Genomic DNA, 17,183 nt, shown 5'->3' with positions numbered 1-17,183 from the left:
AGTATAACAACTAGACGAAACAACATGAGAACTGATAAGAAAATAGTGAGAGAATAAACACTAAGACCAAAGTGAACAGGAACTGACTAAGAAAACAAAATGACTAAACAGACCAGAAAATAAGACAGAGACTAATTGATAAACAAAACCTGTTATTTAAGCACAAAAGATCATACAACCCCAATTCCAATGAAGTTGGGATGTTGTGTAAACTGTAAATAAAAACAGACTTGAATGATTTGCAAATCCTCTTCAACCTACATTCAATTGAATACACCACAAAGACAAGGTATTTAATGTTCAAACTGATAAACATTATTGTTTTTGTGCAAATATGTGCTCATTTTGAAATGGATGCCTGGAACGTGTTTCAAAAAAAGCTGGGACAGTGGGAGGTTTACACAATGATGCCAGTTTTTAATGCAGTGCCACCTGAGGGATCAAAGGTCACAGGCATTCAAAGTTGGCTTTCGGCCTTGCCGCGTATGTGTAGAAAGTTCTCCAGAATCTCTGATTATATTATGGACTGTAGATGATGGAATCCCTAAATTCCTTGCAATTGAACATTGAGAAGCATTGTTCTTAAACTGTTGGACTATTTTTTCATGCAGTTGTTAACAAAGTGGTGATCCCTGCCCCATCTCTGCTTGTTAATGGCTAAGACTTTTGGGGATGCCCCTTTTATATACCCAATCATGACACTCACAATTAGTGTCCTCAGTTCCCAAACACTTATTGAGTGTTGTTAGAAGGAAAGGTGATGTAACACAGTGGTAAACATACAACTGTCCCAGCTTTTTTGAAACATCTTGCAGGCATCCATTTCAAATTAAGCAAATATTTGCACAAAACAAGAAAGTTTATTAGGATGAACATTAAATATCTTGTCTTTGTGGTGTATTCAATTGAATATAGGTTGAAGAGGATTGCAAATCATTGTATTCTGTTTTTATTTACATTTCACACAACGTCCCAACTTCATTGGAATTGGGGTTGTATACGCAATGGGACAACGAAAGGCAAATGATAACTAAATGATAAAAACAGAGAATAACCACATGATGAAAATAAAATAACTAGAAAATCAAGGCTGGGCATGTGAAGGGGGAAAAAGAAAGAGGGGAAAACTCAAATTAAAGCCCAGATCCGGCCGAAATTGTGACAGTACCACTCCTCACGTGGCCGTCTCCTGGTGGCCGCACAAAGGACATGCCGACACTGTGTGGGCGGTGGGGGCAAAAACAGGGCGGAGGGCACACAGAGACCCGAGGACCACAAAAAAGGCTTATACAGCCGGAGACCCAAAGGGTGACTGACCTCGAGACCGAACCTAGGAACAGAGAGCCACGGGTGGCGAACAGGATGCCAAGGAGTAACAGGAGGAAGGACCCTGAATGGAACCTGTTGCAGGAACATGTTTATGGTCCAGCTTACAGCTAGGTCAGGAGGGTGACCATGAGGCTTATCACAGAGCATAACAGAATCAGGTACCTGACTATGGGGGGCATTGGGCTTAGGAGCAGAGTCAGCAGCACTTATGAAAATAGATTTACGGTCAAAACATTTGGGACCACCTAAAAAGGGAACCAGTCGCTTAAAGGGGATACTCCCCAAATGGGTAAAACAATGAAGCAGGAAAAAGTAAAGCCCAGGCTAATCCATAAACCCAGTAAGAGAGTAAACTTCCAATTCCAGATTTCAAGCCAATCAAAAGAGTATGGACTCAACAGAGATTTACACACACTTTAACTACAGCGCCAAGGTGAGAAGCAATATGGAGCATATGGGAGGTGTACATTTGTACAATACAAAAACTGGAGAAGTGCCACACCCAATTGCATGACATGGTATACAGCCAACGAAAAGAAATCTCACTTGAAAATGAGCAACTCCTGAAAATCCATTCCTTCAAAACATACAAAAAACAGCTGATTCCCCCAGATACAGTCAAAATGTGATCAGAACAGGGAATGCAATTCGAGGAGCAATGAAAGGACTCAGCACCTGCGTGAGTGGAGTTATATTCCCCAAAATGACAAACGTTCTCGGGGGAGGAACCGGAGAATGACATAAGACTGCAGCCCAGCATTAAACATACATATGACAGATAATTTCAAAAGTAGCTTGCATGAAACACACTTCAGAATTCGATGTGGCAATTTTAGCATATTTCCAACAAATTTGCAGGAAAACCATCTCAGTTTCAGATGTGACGTTTTTAACAGATGTTCAAGTGCTGCATAAAAGAACCATTTCAAATTTAGATGTGATGCTTTTAAGTAATTAATATCAGATTGACAGGCAAGAAAATAGATCAGCATTAACCAGATGAAAAATGAAAAGTCATTAACCGTCCCACAGTGAGAGTTCTCAGTGGTCATCTTAGAGAGGAATGCTGGAGAGGCTCTGGGATGGCAGGACTGTTCGGCCGCATGTGCATGTGGACCGCATCCCCAGGTGCTGTGGCTGGTGAAGAAGCAGGGCGTGTAGAAGCTTTTCCTGTGGCTGCCGAGGATGCATTGGCGGCTGAGCCTACAGAGGCTGAGACGACAGCAGACGATAATGACATGGAGCGTGCTAGTAACAACACAGCCAGCGTCGTTGAAGCAGCTGATCCACGTGACGTCACCGGCTGCCGTGAGGTACGCGGAAGCAGACCTTGCATGAGGTGGATTTTCAGGTGACTCAAAAAAGTCTTATATTTTAAAACTGCAATGGAAACACTTTTTCCATTATTACAGGTCACATAACGTACAGAAAGAGTCATATCACATTCTTAAGTACATGACATGGCACATGTGGAAGGAGTAAGAGACTGAGAGCTTCTTAAACAATATTACAGATGAAGTTATGGCAATATTAATTTTTTTTAAGAAAATAAAATGACAGTATTTAGCAGGACTTGAAATTCTTAAATTAAATTACAGTTCTCTTGAGAGCCTCACAAGAAGCCAACAGTTGCATTCCATCACTAAACGGAAACACTGTAATTTCACGGTTTTTTAGTAGACCTTCTGAAAATGTTGTGTGGGCCGCCAGAAGAGGAGGTACTGCTGGCCCACCACCAGAGGGCGCCCTGCCTGAAGTGCGGGCTTCAGGCACGAGAGGGCGCTGCCGCCACGGACACAGCCGGGAGTGACAGCTGTCACTCATTAATTCCTGACAGCTGTCACTCATTCTTCATCATCTCACTCCATAAAACCCAGGCGTCATCTCCACCTCATCGCCGAGATATCGTACTTCTTTGGAGGTAATCTTCTCTGCCAGTATTCTGTGATTTCAGGAGCTATTGTTTTGCAGCTGTCAACCAGAGGACCGGCGTGGGTCGCGACTGTTTCGTCCTACGTCTGTCAGATAAGTGGTTAAACAGACGCTGCACGAGTGTGTGTTAGAGGTGGAGGTGACATTCCCACCGTTGTTGTTACAGGGTGTACACACACCCACACTTGACTGTCTTTGTTCTCGCCAGCAGTACCAGATCCGACAGTCGGGGACGGTGATCACCTGGGAATTCGGGACTTGGCAGCTCCAGTATTCACCAGGTTCGGTGGCGGTGGAAATCGTGTGATTCCGGCTCTTCTCAGGACAAACGTCTTCTATCCTCGAGCCTGCCCACACGCCACCTTTGTGGATTGACTGTAATCATATTCTGAGATTGTCTGTGTATTTCGTTGTGCACCTTCACAACATTAAATTGTTACTTTTTGGCTCATCTATTGACCGTTCATTTGCGCCCCCTGTTGTGGGTCCGTGTCACTACACTTTCACAACAGAAAAGATCTCTTAACTTTTGCGTAAATCTATAATTGAGGTGACCTCAATTGACTCCCAAATCTACTCTTCCCAGAAGCTTCATAGAGTTTACCCGTTGTTGCCAGCAAGTGAAGAGAGACACTGATTGTTCATAACACCAGAAACCTTGGACATTATTTGTGGAAATGTCACTATAATCATTTATCACTGAGCCACATATGCTCAACAAATACATGATTTATGGGTATAATATCATTTAAACATATTTGTTAAGTCATCATTTATGCAAAAGCAGATTTATAGCTTATTTGTGGGAAATTGGTGACTTGCTGACATCTGTTTACATTAGTTAAAGCATATTTGGGGGATAAGTAATGCATTTGTAAAGACTTTGATCTGGGACACTCTTCTGTTCTTATCTGAAGTACTTTTATGTGGCTCATTATGAGTCAACTGCAATATAGACAGAACATTCAGAGGTTGTTGTGAAACTTTAATGAACCAATTTTATCCATATAAAGTTTGACTAGCCTTGTTTCATTGTGTTTTCAGTGTGTGTCACTGTGGTTTGAGAGTATGCGTGTTGTGTGGCGATAAGACATGGGGAAGTTGGCCATCTCCGCCTTCAGACAAAAGTTGGATATCTCTTAGGCTCTGCTGATGTTTTTTAATGGCTCCCTACATATTTCTTTTACAGTGCATCTGGAAAGGATTCACAGCACTTCACTTTTTCCACATTTTGTTGTGTCACAGCATTATTCTAAAATAGAGTATATACATTTTTTCACTCAAAATTCTACTCACAACACCCCATAATCACAACATGAAAAAAGTTTTTTTTTTAATTAAAAAAAAAAAACAAAAACTAAGCAATCACGTTTACATAAGTGTTCACACCCTTTGCTCAATACTTTGTTGATGCACCTTTGGCAGCAATTACAGCCTCAAGTCTTCTTGAATATGATGCACAAGCTTGGGGCACCTATCTTTGGGCAGTTTTGCCAATTCCAGATGTACTGAAGCCAAATTGAAATCTTTCTTCTTGTTAAGATTGATCATAATCCATGTTTTTCTGTTAACTATTTAGGTAATGATGGTAACATCCAGATAAATACCCATTGGCGGAGTACTGTAACTCAACAAAACTATAAATGCAACACTTGTTTTCATTCCCATTTTTCATGCATTGGAGCAAAAGTCGATAAAAAGTCTCAGCTCTCTAAGTCTCATAAGATGAGAGTAAAAATGAATGTGTTGTATTATAATTTTTTTTTCGGAGACTAAAAAAAAGAGTGTCCACTAAACAGGTCCATGGAATGTGTGTTTCATCACCCAACTCTTATTCGTCTTGTTCTCATCAGTGCACCACTTCAAATGTTTGAACCATAAAGATGCATCACAAGATCTGAAGCTCCTTTGCTCCACTTCCCTTCCACATGGCTCATTTCTCTTTAGCAATGTGCCCTTTTAACAAGCTTATCTTTAAGCCTGCTGGTTGTCCACTGGATCAGAACCTCTTACTGCTCTTAAATCCATGAAATAGTTCTTCTGCTGAACAGCTGTTTCTGTGTAACTACACAAAACATCATCCAATCACATTAAAGACCTGATTTACCAAAGTTTGCGGGTGTAAAAACGTGCATAAACACCATAGCCTCCTCCTCCTCCTCAAAAGTATTGTTGATTGTGTCTATCCACTTCACAAAATAGTGTGTATTGTTCAGTTAGCACATTTACCTTCATGTATATGCAGCTTGGGGTGTGTCCACCTGAGTGCATAAAACTTTGGATGTTGAACATGCAAACAGGTGATGTTTGCACACACAATGGCAAAATGAAATTTAGTGTGTGCTGATAGTGTGTGGCTAATTATTTTGTGTTTGAAAATTGGATGTTAAGTTATTGCGTATGACAGACTGTCATTTCAGCAACTGAGATCCCAGAAGACAGAATTTAAAAATCATCCATTGTAACTGTTGAGCATATGAAAGAGTTGGCAGTTTATCAATCAACATTTCAATCAACCACCATTAATTTGCCCTTTACAGCAAAAAAGCCCTTTACAGCAGCCAGAAGGTGTCCAAAGTGTTTTACAGTAAAATCAAAGATCAAGAATTCAAAAAATAAAGAGGCACATAAAACAAAATATGTCACAGCACCACTGGGTATTAAAAGCCAGTTTAAATAAATAAGTCTTGAGCTTTGATTTTAAAAAGTACTGGGTCAGAAATAGTGCATAAATCAGGAGGTAACTTGTTCCACACACTGTGTTCAGCTACTGCACGATCACCCCGGAGTTTGTTTTTTACCTCAGAACATCTATGTAAAGTTGACCACATGCCTGTAATGTCCTATACTGTGAGTGCAGAGAGTTCAAATTTCAGACCAGTAGGAAGATGCAAGGCCATTAATAGTTTTAAAAACAAATAAAGTGGTCCCTCGTTTATCGCGGGATAAATGAGGGAAAATCCGCGAAGTAGTATTATAGATGTTTTAAGGCTGTAAAACCCCTCACTACACACTTTATACACTTTTCTCAAACAGGCATTAACATTTTCTCACTTTTCTCTCCTGTGTAAACACTCTCAAAGTTCAAACCTTATTAGAAAAATAAGTCCAGTATTATAGAATGAAACCAAAGATCAAAACTTGTTTTCAGGCCCAAACATTTGTTTGACAAATAAAAACAGAAGGTTTTCCTATAAATAATTATGATGGCTTTTAGAATTAATGAATTTAATTTTAACGATCAACCTACGAGGTTGGACACATAAGAAATTATTAATAGTGACTAACCAGTATTTCACAGTTCCTCTGACCGCGCCTCTTCGTCGCGGCGTCGCTCCGCTGTAGCATCTTTTTCCACTGAGTGACACCTCGGTGCAGGTGTCGTTTTCCGATTGAAGAACACAATTCTGGGTAGCTGTTGGCGCTCTTCTTTCTTCTGGGCGAGAAGATTATAAACAGGCACACGCAGAACACAATGCGCGTGCTCTTTCTTCGCTCACTGCCTCTAGTGTTACCGTTGCGGGACGGATGCGGGACCCGCAAAGAATCCAAGTCATTAAAAAGATACAAACCTCTCTCAGTGGGCATGGAGCTCTGAGGCTGCGGTTACCGAGACCATGCAGCGCTGCGGATTTTTCAGCAAGAATTCTATCCTTGCGGGCTGCTGGAGCGCTCCGCATCAAAACAGCGAGTGTAGTCTCTGGACCTGTTGCCAGAGCTTGGCCGCAACTCTACACAGCAGACAGTGGGGCGGTGTGAGTGCACTTACCGAGCCCGCAGACTCGGTAAGTGCATCGGAGGCAGTGAGAGCAATCGCGGTGATGCCGACATGTGCTACGACCGACCCGCCTGATAAGGACGCAGAACACAATGCACTGTTCAAAAAAAAAGAAAAGAAGAAGCATGCAAAATTGCACTAAAAAAAAATCCGCGAAACTGCGAGGCCATGAAAGGTGAACCGCGTTATAGCAAATAACCACTGTATTAAAATCTTTAAATCAAGTTTAAATGAACTGGAGCCAGTGGAGTGAGTAAAGTACATGCGTAATATGCTCACGTCCAGAAGTGTTCATTAAGACCCCCGTCACACATAGCACGAATGGGGCAGAATGATGTCCAAATGATGAATCGACCCACATTTGAAAAGTTTCAAGGTGCGGTCTGAAAACATCGGACAGCAATCTCAGAGCAGTTGACATGGGGGGGCCCATTCACGCGGCTGCCTCGCAGGAACATGCTCAGTTATGTGGCAGAGTTTGTGCATGACGAAGCATGCCACGTATACCTGCAAGTGGCTGATTGAATCTCACTTTGCACTTACAATAATTAACACAAGCAAAATCCCAATTTGCATACTGCTATCTACATTATGTTACCACCCACTGTCATGTGCGCAAGTGTTCATTGTAAATCACCCAAAAAAACGTTTTCCAACCCAACAGAACCAAAGTTCAGAATGCTCACGCAATTTAACACTCATTATATGGGATCTTACTAAAACAGGCTCATGGGTGTTGTGGTGGTCAAGTGGTTCATATTCTTGTTCCCAGAGCAAAATGTTGCTGGTTTAAGACCACCCATGCTCATTCTCCGTGTAATGTGGAGTTGTGTCTTGAAAGGGTGTATAACCTTTGCCAAATCAACATACAGATGCATATTGGATCTGCTATGGAGACCCCAAGCTGAAAAAGGGAGAAGCCAAAACAACTTGCTTATATTAAATCAGGCCCTTAATTGTCTTCTGCCTTCAAGAAAACAACTTGAGCAGGAGACCCATACCGTCGTTAAAAAGTACCCCTTTTATTCCGTTACATTAAATAATCATGTTGTATGAAGGTTTAAACTTTGTCACTGCAGCAAACATTTCTCTGCACCCTGCACAGATTTACATTCTGCTGAGCACTGTGACTGCTGATCCTGTAAGACCAGACACTGTTTTGTTCTACATTCGAATGGCAACCTGGAATCAGATATTTGACCCGTGGATATACATCATGTGTCAAGTGTCCCGACTAAGGCGAGTAAAAAAAAAAAGCTAAATAAAAACATTCAAACTTTATAACCGTAACACCCCATATCATCGTTGCTCACCACTGATCTGGGCTGTGGTTGACTGCCAATACTGACAGTTCCACTTCCACGTTGCAACAATGTCCATGCTTCATACTGTGGCCAGCGTCTCACACTGCTCCTGCTGCTGCTGTTAACACTTTATTCTATTCTTAGTCATGTGTTTTTATTGCATGATTACATACTTTCCTTCCTTCAGACTAACATGATCATCTCAACATGCAGCCATTTTGCTCTGTCTACACCTTGCAGATCTCCACTGGATCCACTCTGGCAACTCTGAACATCTGGAGTAGTCGAAAGACAAACAGCATGATCATTTCAATCTATTGCACCTTCTGTGTGTGTGTGTGTGCGCGTGCATGCGTGCGTGCCATCCTTGGCTCAAACAGTCATTTCAATTTCAATTTCAATTTATTTTCATTTATATAGCGCCAAATCAAACAGAGTTGCCTCAAAGCGCTTCACACAGGTAAGGTCTAACCTTACCAACCCCCAGAGCAACAGTGGTAAGGAAAAACTCCCTCTGAGGAAGAAACCTCAAGCAGATCAGACTCAAAGGGGTGACCCTCTGCTTGGGCCATGCTACAAACATAAATTACAGAACAATTCACAGAACAATTCATGGACGAATATACAAGAAATGCTATTGGTGCACAGGACAGGAGGATTGCCAACACGGATACAACTCCCATCTCTGGATGGAGCTGCACCTTAAACAGAGAGAAAAAACAGAATCAGGCATCAGAAAGACAAAAAAATACTGTATAATTTGCCAGCAGTAAACAACAAGAAAAACAGAGAAATACTAAGGTGATCGCTGGCCACTAGCCCTAAACTTCATTAAAAGACCAAAAATTTAGGTAACGTTGAGGCCGCGGCCCGCTCCAATTACTAATAAATGAATTCAAAGAGTAAAAAGCGTAAAACAAAACTGTACCAGTATGCTAGCCATATGAAAGGGAAAATAAGTGCATCTTAAGTCTGGACTTGAAAGTCTCCACAGAATCTGACTGTTTTATTGATGCAGGGAGATCATTCCACAGAACAGGGGCACGATAAGAGAAAGCTCTGTGACCCGCAGACTTCTTATTCACCTTAGGGACACAAAGTAGTCCTGTACCCTGAGAACGTAAAGCCCGGGCCGGTACGTAAGGTTTAATTAGGTCAGCTAGGTAGGGAGGTGCCAGTCCATGAATAATTTTATAGGTTAGTAGCAGAACCTTAAAATGTGATCTCACTGGGACAGGAAGCCAGTGAAGGGATGCTAAAATGGGTGTAATGTGGTGGAACTTTGTGCTTCGTGTCAAAAGTCTGGCTGCAGCATTTTGAACCAATTGGAGACCCCTAATGCTAGACTGCGGTAAACCAGAAAATGGAACATTGCAGTAGTCCAATCTAGAAGAGATCAATACATGGATCAGGGTCTCAGCATCAGCCATAGACAGGATGGGACGAATCTTCGCTATATTTCGCAGGTGGAAGAAAGCAGTCCTAGTAATATTTCTAATGTGGAGGCCAAAGGACAACAAAGGATCAAAAATTGCCCCAAGGGTCCTCACTTTGTCAGTGTGATGTATGACACACAAGCCGAGGCTGAGCGTTAACTGGTCAAATTGATGCCGATGTCTCACTGGACCAAGAACCATCATTTCAGTCTTATCAGAGTTTAAAAGTAGGAAGTTGCTAGACATCCAACTTCACTGCTACAAGGCAATCTTCTAAGGATTTTATGTGAATGAGATTTCCAGCAGTTATCGGCATGTATAACTGAGTATCATCTGCATAGCAGTGAAAGATAATCCCAAAACGCCGCAATATGTGCCCAAGGGGTGCTATATAAAGGGAGAAAAGCAGGGGGCCTAAGACAGACCCCTGAGGAACCCCAAATTTCATGTCACTAAGGTTAGAGATAGTGTTACTGTACAAAACACAGTGAGAACGACTGGTCAAGTATGACGTCAGCCATGCAAGGGCACTCCCAGTAATCCCAAAGTGATTTTCCAGCCTATCAAGTAGAATATGATGATCCATTGTATCAAATGCAGCACTGAGATATAACAGCAACAGAACCGCAATGGTGTCCAAATCCATTGTAAGCAGAAGATCATTCACCACTTTAGTGAAAGCCGTCTCTGTGGAATGATATTTTCTAAAAGCAGACTGCAGTGACTCAAAGAGATTATTCTCAGTAAGATAGTCTACGAGCTGCCGTGACACCACTTTTTCCAGAATTTTAGAGAAAAATTATAGATTTGATATCAGCCGATAGTTTGTCAATACACTAGGGTCAAGATTAGGTTTCTTAAGTAATGGTTTAATCACTGCAGATTTGAAACATTTAGGAACAGATCCAGAAGTTAAAGACAGGTTAATAATTTCCAGGACAGTCAGCCCAAGAGTGGGCCACAGGTCCTTAAACAGTTTTGTTGGTATAGGATCGAATAAACAGGTTGTGCTTTTTGTTGACATTACGAATTTTGTCAGCATGCCTAGTGAGATACTGTCAAATTCTGTAAATCTAGGTAATACCTCAGTAGTGGCGCCCACATCAATAGCAGGGTGTAGTGGTTGGATTAAGGCATGCCGGGATATGTTTAAGCTGATGCCTTCTATTTTCTTCCCAAAGTAATCCAGGAAATCTTGTGCTGTAAAAGGAGAGCGAACTACAGGTGGTTGTCCATGCAAAGGTGTTGCCACTGTGTCGAACAAGAACTTTGAGTTATGCTTGTTTTTGTTGATCAAATCAGAGTAGTAAGTCCGCTTTGTAGCCAATAATGCATGCTTATAGTCTAAGATAGCATTACGCCACGCAAGGTGAAATACTTCTAATTTTGAACGACGCCATTTCTGTTCTAAACGTCTTGCTTTATGCTTGAGGTCACGCAGATAATCATTGAACCAAGGTGACTGTGATTTGGGGGAGCGCGGTTTTAACACAGGTGGTGCAATCATGTGTAGTTTTGAGCACTGAGTTTAAACTATCCACAAGTCTGTCTACTGACTGGGTATTTGTCATATGTGAAGCTAAGACATCAGGCAGTCTAGCTTCAAGTTCAGTCTTAGTTGAGGAGTTGATGCATCGCCGTAATGATATATAAGGTTGTTGTTCCACTAAACACGGCAGCGAAACTGTAAATTTAATAAGTGAGTGATCAGACACCACTGATGTAAGAGGCATGATGTCAGTATTCATGACAGCAATACCACGTGCGAGAACCAGATCCAGGGTATTTCCACTAATGTGCGTCGAATCCTGAATGCATTGCCGAAATCCTAATGCATCCACAATTTCCATAAATGATTTGCAGAGGGGATCAGAAGGCTTAATTATATGAATGTTAAAGTCACCAATGATCACAGTGTTATCTATACTAGTTGACAAGTTACAGATGAATGCCCCAAATTCATCTAAGAATTCAGAATATGGGCCAGGAGGCCTATATACAGTGACAAAGTAATACGACTGATTTTTATTCTTCTGACCATGGCAATGTGTAATATCCTAAGCAGAGCGGAGAATCAGATGCTCAAACGAGTGATATTTGTAACCCCCAACAGCTAATAAGCTAAACCTAGATTTATAAATAAGAGCAACACCCCCGCCTTGCTTCGCATCATGAGGGACGTGACTAATTGTATATGCTGGTGGGCAGGCCTCATTTAACGGGAGGACAGCTGTAGGATTAAGCCAGGTTTCACATAGCCCAATCATATCTAAATGATGATCAATAATTAGATCATTGATCAACAATGATTTTGAGGACAGTGATCTTATGTTAGTGAGACCCAGTCTAAGGACCTCAGTGGGGTTGACAGTTGAACTGTTTCAGTTTAGAGGTGGTTCCAGAGTAGCATATATAAGATGCCTAGAAGTAGGTTTAGGTTTAAGACATTCCACGCGCGTTGTAGGTAGCAGACATGAAATCATTGCTATTGCTGGAACAAGCACTGGGCCTTTCATCAATTTCAACATCATCCAATATAGTAATGGGTATTAAGTTTGGAAAGCATATCCCTCTATGATTTTTATGGACACGACTACGGAAGTAGGCCACAGTCTCAACTTGTTGAAATTCCCTCCCTGGCAAATAAACTGCACTATCACCATAGTGAATTTTCTGCACTAACTTCCCCACTAAGCTAATGGATTCCACACCCACATTTGTCATAAGCCTTGCAGGGTCTCTAATCACCTGCTCCGCGGCCTGCTGTAGATTCCTAATGTTACCCTCCCTGTAGAGCCCTATGTATGTTCGCAGACAAGATGGCGGCGCCTTCCCCAGTAGGGTGGAGGCCGTCCGGCATCAGCAAGTCACAGTGGCCCCAGAACAAAGGCCAGTTATCAATAAAGCTAAAGCCTTGCTGTCTACAAAACTGCACCAGCCACCTATTTAACGATGTCAGCCTGCTAAACGCCTCATCAGTACCCCGGGAGGAGAGGGGACAGAGACAATTAATCTATGCCAACACATCTTTCTGGCAAGGTCACAAGTCCTCTCTATGTCCATTTTTGTGACCTCTGAGTGCTTCATCCTGATATCATTGGTGCCAACGTGAATAATTATGTGACTATATCTCATGTCATGTTCCTTCGTCTGTCTTCCCTTCTGCAGCATCAGCACCCTAAGATGAGATGCAATGTTGGGAGATTCCTGGAGCCCCAGGAATACATTTATCGTCAGCCGGCGTCTGTAACCTGATTTTGCAGGTGATAGAATCCCCTATCACTAAAGTCCGGTGTTTCGACCTGGAGACAGGAGTGGAAGTCACTTGTGGGCTCAGAGAATTCACATCTGGCAAATCCAAGGGGGAGAACCGATTCACAGTTCGCACTGGCGAGTGTGATCAGGGTGCCACAACTGGGTACAAGCCCTATGGGGCTTCCTCCGCCTAGCCACAGTCCGAAAGCTGTCCTCCACAGCCAGCGTTTCTAAGCTGATGCTAATGGGCTCGCTAGCCGGTCCAACACTAACCTCATCTGGAGTGCCCGTAACATCTAACTCCACTGCGCTAAGAAGCTGCTCTAACTTACTGACACGGCTCTCTAAGAGAGCCACCCTATCTTCTAACATCACACAGGATTTATTGAGGGTGTAAAGTAGAATTAGTAGTGTACTTTGTGCACTAAGAAATTCAAGAATGTAGCCAAGCAAACACGAGCTAACCAAGAATGGATAAGCTAACCACTCCTAAGGCTCACACAGACCCAACTAAATTTATTAAAATTCACAGCAGTTACACTAAAAAACTAACAGAAGTATTAAACAGGTAAAAATGCAGCAGCTATAAAATACACTAAACAGTAAATTAACTAACAGGAGTGTAAAAAAATGAAATGAAAAAATTATGACGGGGGTCCGAAATAGCTAACGCAAGCTAACCACTAGCGAAAATGCTAGCCACTCCTAAGATTTTACACAGGAGTAAAATAATTACTTAAAATTCAGAGCAGTTCAACTGAAAAACGAACAGAAGTATTAAACGGGTAGAAAAGAAACAGCTATAAAAAGTATCAACGGAGAGGGGAGGGGTCGACCTAGCTAGCAAATGCTAACTGCTAGCTATTCACAACAGGACTGTTGTTAAATAACGTTCAGAGTAGATACAATTAATAACCAGAAGAGTGCTATACAGAAATAAAAGAAGCGTATACAACCGTGTGAAGTTCAGAGTGGCGTCACAGCAACAAACAATAAGTCACAAGATGTGGCACCCAGTAAATGATGGGAAATAAATGGTAGTTGACTTTTATTCACAGGAAAAGTCAATCCTTGTAAGTCTTCTGTGGTGAGCACAGCTAACCACAAAGTTAGCTTTGATAACCTTTAAACTGCTAACTGACTAGTTAACTTTTATAATGCTAAACCGATAAACTGCTAAAAAATTTAGCAGAAGTTACTGCAAACTGCTAACTTTAAGTATTTACTCTGTTCACTGTCGGCTACTGATAAGTTGGTTTTGAGTTTAAGCGCCGCAGGGGCTGCTGGGTAAATTCAAAGACGATTACAAACACAAAATGAACACACAAAAAATAAATAAATAAAAAATAAAACCCCAAACACTGTCATCATCTTTATGAAAAGCAGTAAACTGCAGTATTAGAAGCCACAGTTTATCTCTATGAGGTCTGTTAGAAAAGTATCAGACCTTTTTATTTTTTCAAAAACCTGATGGATTTGAATCACGTGTGCTTGCATAAGCCAACCTTGAACCTTCATGCGCATGCGTCATTTGCTTGTAAGCAGCCTTTGTGTGAGGATGGGTGTAGTCTCTCGTCGTTTTTTCTTTGTGTAGCGGGATGAAGGTCCCGGGTCCTGATTGAAAAGACGTTCCCGCTAGCTTGGCTAATGGGGATTTCCCCTTTGGCTGACCTGGTAGAGGAATGGTCTTTAGTGCGAGCTATCTGGGTTCGATTCCACCGCCGTCCCGGCCACAAAGGTCCTGCTGTTGTGAAAGTGTAGGAACACGGACCCACAACAGGGGGCGCAAATGAACGGACAATGGAGAAGATAAATAACAAGTTTTACTATTGTGAAACGAGCACAACCAATACAACAATCAACAATTTGGGGTTAAGCCGAATTCTGCTGGTGTCGTGTGGGCAGGCTCGAAGGTAGGAGACGTCCGTCCAGGTCGAACCGGAACCATCCAGATTTCCTCTGCCACCGAACCCTGGAAGTACTGGAACCGCCAAGTCCCGAATTCCCAGGTGGCCACTGCCTCCGCTCGTCGGATCCGGTACTGCTGGCAAGAGAGAGCAACAACACACAGGTGTGGATGCGGCTGCACCCAGTAACACGGAGAGGGGAGAAGCTGCCTCCACCTCTCGTCCCAAAAAAGCAGGAAGGTGAGTACTTATCTAGTCACTCGGCCTGCGGTAGTCAGCTGTCCTGAAAGGTTTAACAAGTTTATCAATTAACACAGAATATGCTGCAGAGAATGTTACCTCTATCTCAAGGCGATATCTCGGCATCGAGGTGGAGACGCCGTCCTGATGATATACCTCCGTGCTGAGTGGAGTCAGCTGTGTCCAGTAATGGGTGACAGCTGTCACCCTGGCTGCTCTCATCAGGCGGCAGCGCCCTCTGGTGCCTGGAGCCCGCACTCCAGGCAGGGCGCCCTCTGGTGGTGGTGGGCCAGCAGTACCTCCTCTTCAGCGCCCCACACAACAGGACCCCCCCCTCAACGGGCGCCTCCTGGCGCACGACCGGGCTTGTCCAGATGGCGACGGTAGAAGTCAGCCAGGAGGGCCGGGTCCAGGATCAAGCTCTTCTTCACCCAGGAGCGTTCTTCGGGGCCGTACCCCTCCCAGTCCACCAGGTACTGAAAACCCCGGCCCATTCGACGGACATCGAGGAGCCGGCGCACGGTCCAAGCCGGTTCCCCGTCGATGATCCGGGCAGGAGGTGGTGCCGGACCCGGGGTGCAGAGGGGTGAGGTGTGATGGGGTTTTATCCAGGAGACATGAAACACTGGGTGAATCCGCAGCGAGGCCGGAAGCTGAAGCCTCACTGCGGCGGGATTGATGACTTTGAGGATCTTGAAGGGACCGATGTATCGTTCTTGGAGCTTGGGGGAGTCCACTTGAAGGGGAATGTCCTTGGTGGACAACCACACTTCCTGCCCAGGACAATACGTGGGGGCCGGGGCCCGCCGCCGGTCTGCATGTTTCTTCGCCCTCGTCCGGGGCTTCAACAAAGCAGAGCGGGCGGCACGCCACACCCGACGGCACTTCCGTAGGTGGGCCTGGACCGAGGGCACACCGACCTCTCCCTCGACCACCGGAAACAAGAGGGGCTGATACCCCAAGCACACCTCAAACGGGGAGAGGCCGGTGGCTGATGACACTTGGCTGTTGTGGGCGTACTCGATCCAGGCCAGGTGGGTACTCCAGGCCGTCGGGTGCGCGGCTGTCACACAGCGTAGTGTCTGCTCCAATTCTTGGTTGGCCCGCTCTGCTTGCCCGTTGGTCTGGGGGTGGTACCCGGACGAAAGGCTGACCGAGGCCCCCAGTTCCCGGCAGAAGCTCCTCCAAACGTGTGAGGTAAACTGGGGACCGCGATCGGAGACGATGTCTGATGGTATACCATGCAGACGGACGACGTGGTGGACCAGGAGGTCCGCTGTCTCCTGGGCCGTTGGGAGCTTCGGGAGGGCCACGAAGTGGGCCGCCTTGGAGAAACGGTCCACTATCGTGAAGACGACGGTGTTTCCCTGGGACGGCGGGAGACCCATGACAAAGTCCAGGCCGATGTGGGACCAGGGGCGATGAGGCACGGGCAGTGGCTGTAGCTGCCCTGAGGTCTTTCTGTGGTCGGCCTTGCCCCTGGCGCAGGTGGTACAGGCCTGGACGTAGTCCCGGACGTCGGCCTCCAGGGATGCCCACCAGAAGCGTTGCCGGACGACTGTCACGGTCCTTCGCACCCCAGGGTGACAGGAGAGTTTAGAACCGTGACAGAAGTCCAGGACTGCAGCCCTAGCTTCTGGTGGGACGTATAGTCTGTTCTTTGGTCCGTTTCCGGGGTCCGGGTCACGGGTCAGGGCCTCCCGGACGGTCTTCTCTACGTCCCAGGTGAGGGCGGCCACGATAGCGGACTCCGGGATGATGGGATCCGGGGGATCCGACGGTTCCGTTTTGACTTTGTCTTCGTGCACCCGGGACAATGCATCCGATCTTTGATTCTTGGTCCCGGGACGGTAGGTAATCCGGAAGTCAAAACGGCCAAAGAACAGTGACCAGCGGGCTTGCCTGGGGTTCAGCCGCTTGGCGGTCCTGATGTACTCCAGGTTCCGATGGTCAGTGAAAACCGTGAATGGCACGGCTGTTCCCTCCAACAGATGTCTCCACT

The 17,183-nt window shown here is 44.4% G+C and overlaps 1 protein-coding gene across 2 annotated transcripts in view; it reads left to right on the top strand.

The window, feature by feature from the left end:
* The window catches only part of tbxa2r (thromboxane A2 receptor), a 43,718-nt gene that overhangs the window by 15,115 nt on the left and 11,420 nt on the right, over positions 1-17,183 (top strand). Inside the window, exon 3 of one of the 2 annotated variants that reach the window (XM_034180026.1) lies at positions 8,145-8,320. The exons of the other annotated variant lie outside the window; for it this stretch is intronic. Coding sequence (XP_034035917.1) covers positions 8,145-8,300 — 156 coding nt within the window. The 3' untranslated portion in view covers positions 8,301-8,320. Of the gene's footprint in view, positions 1-8,144; positions 8,321-17,183 lie in introns of those variants that run through there. 2 annotated transcript variants of the gene reach the window in all.

This window comes from Thalassophryne amazonica, chromosome 10, assembly GCF_902500255.1.
Source record: "Thalassophryne amazonica chromosome 10, fThaAma1.1, whole genome shotgun sequence".
Lineage (NCBI taxonomy): Eukaryota > Metazoa > Chordata > Actinopteri > Batrachoidiformes > Batrachoididae > Thalassophryne > Thalassophryne amazonica.
The sequence above is the reverse complement of the archived record's forward strand: the minus strand, read 5'-3'. Positions and strand labels throughout refer to the sequence as shown.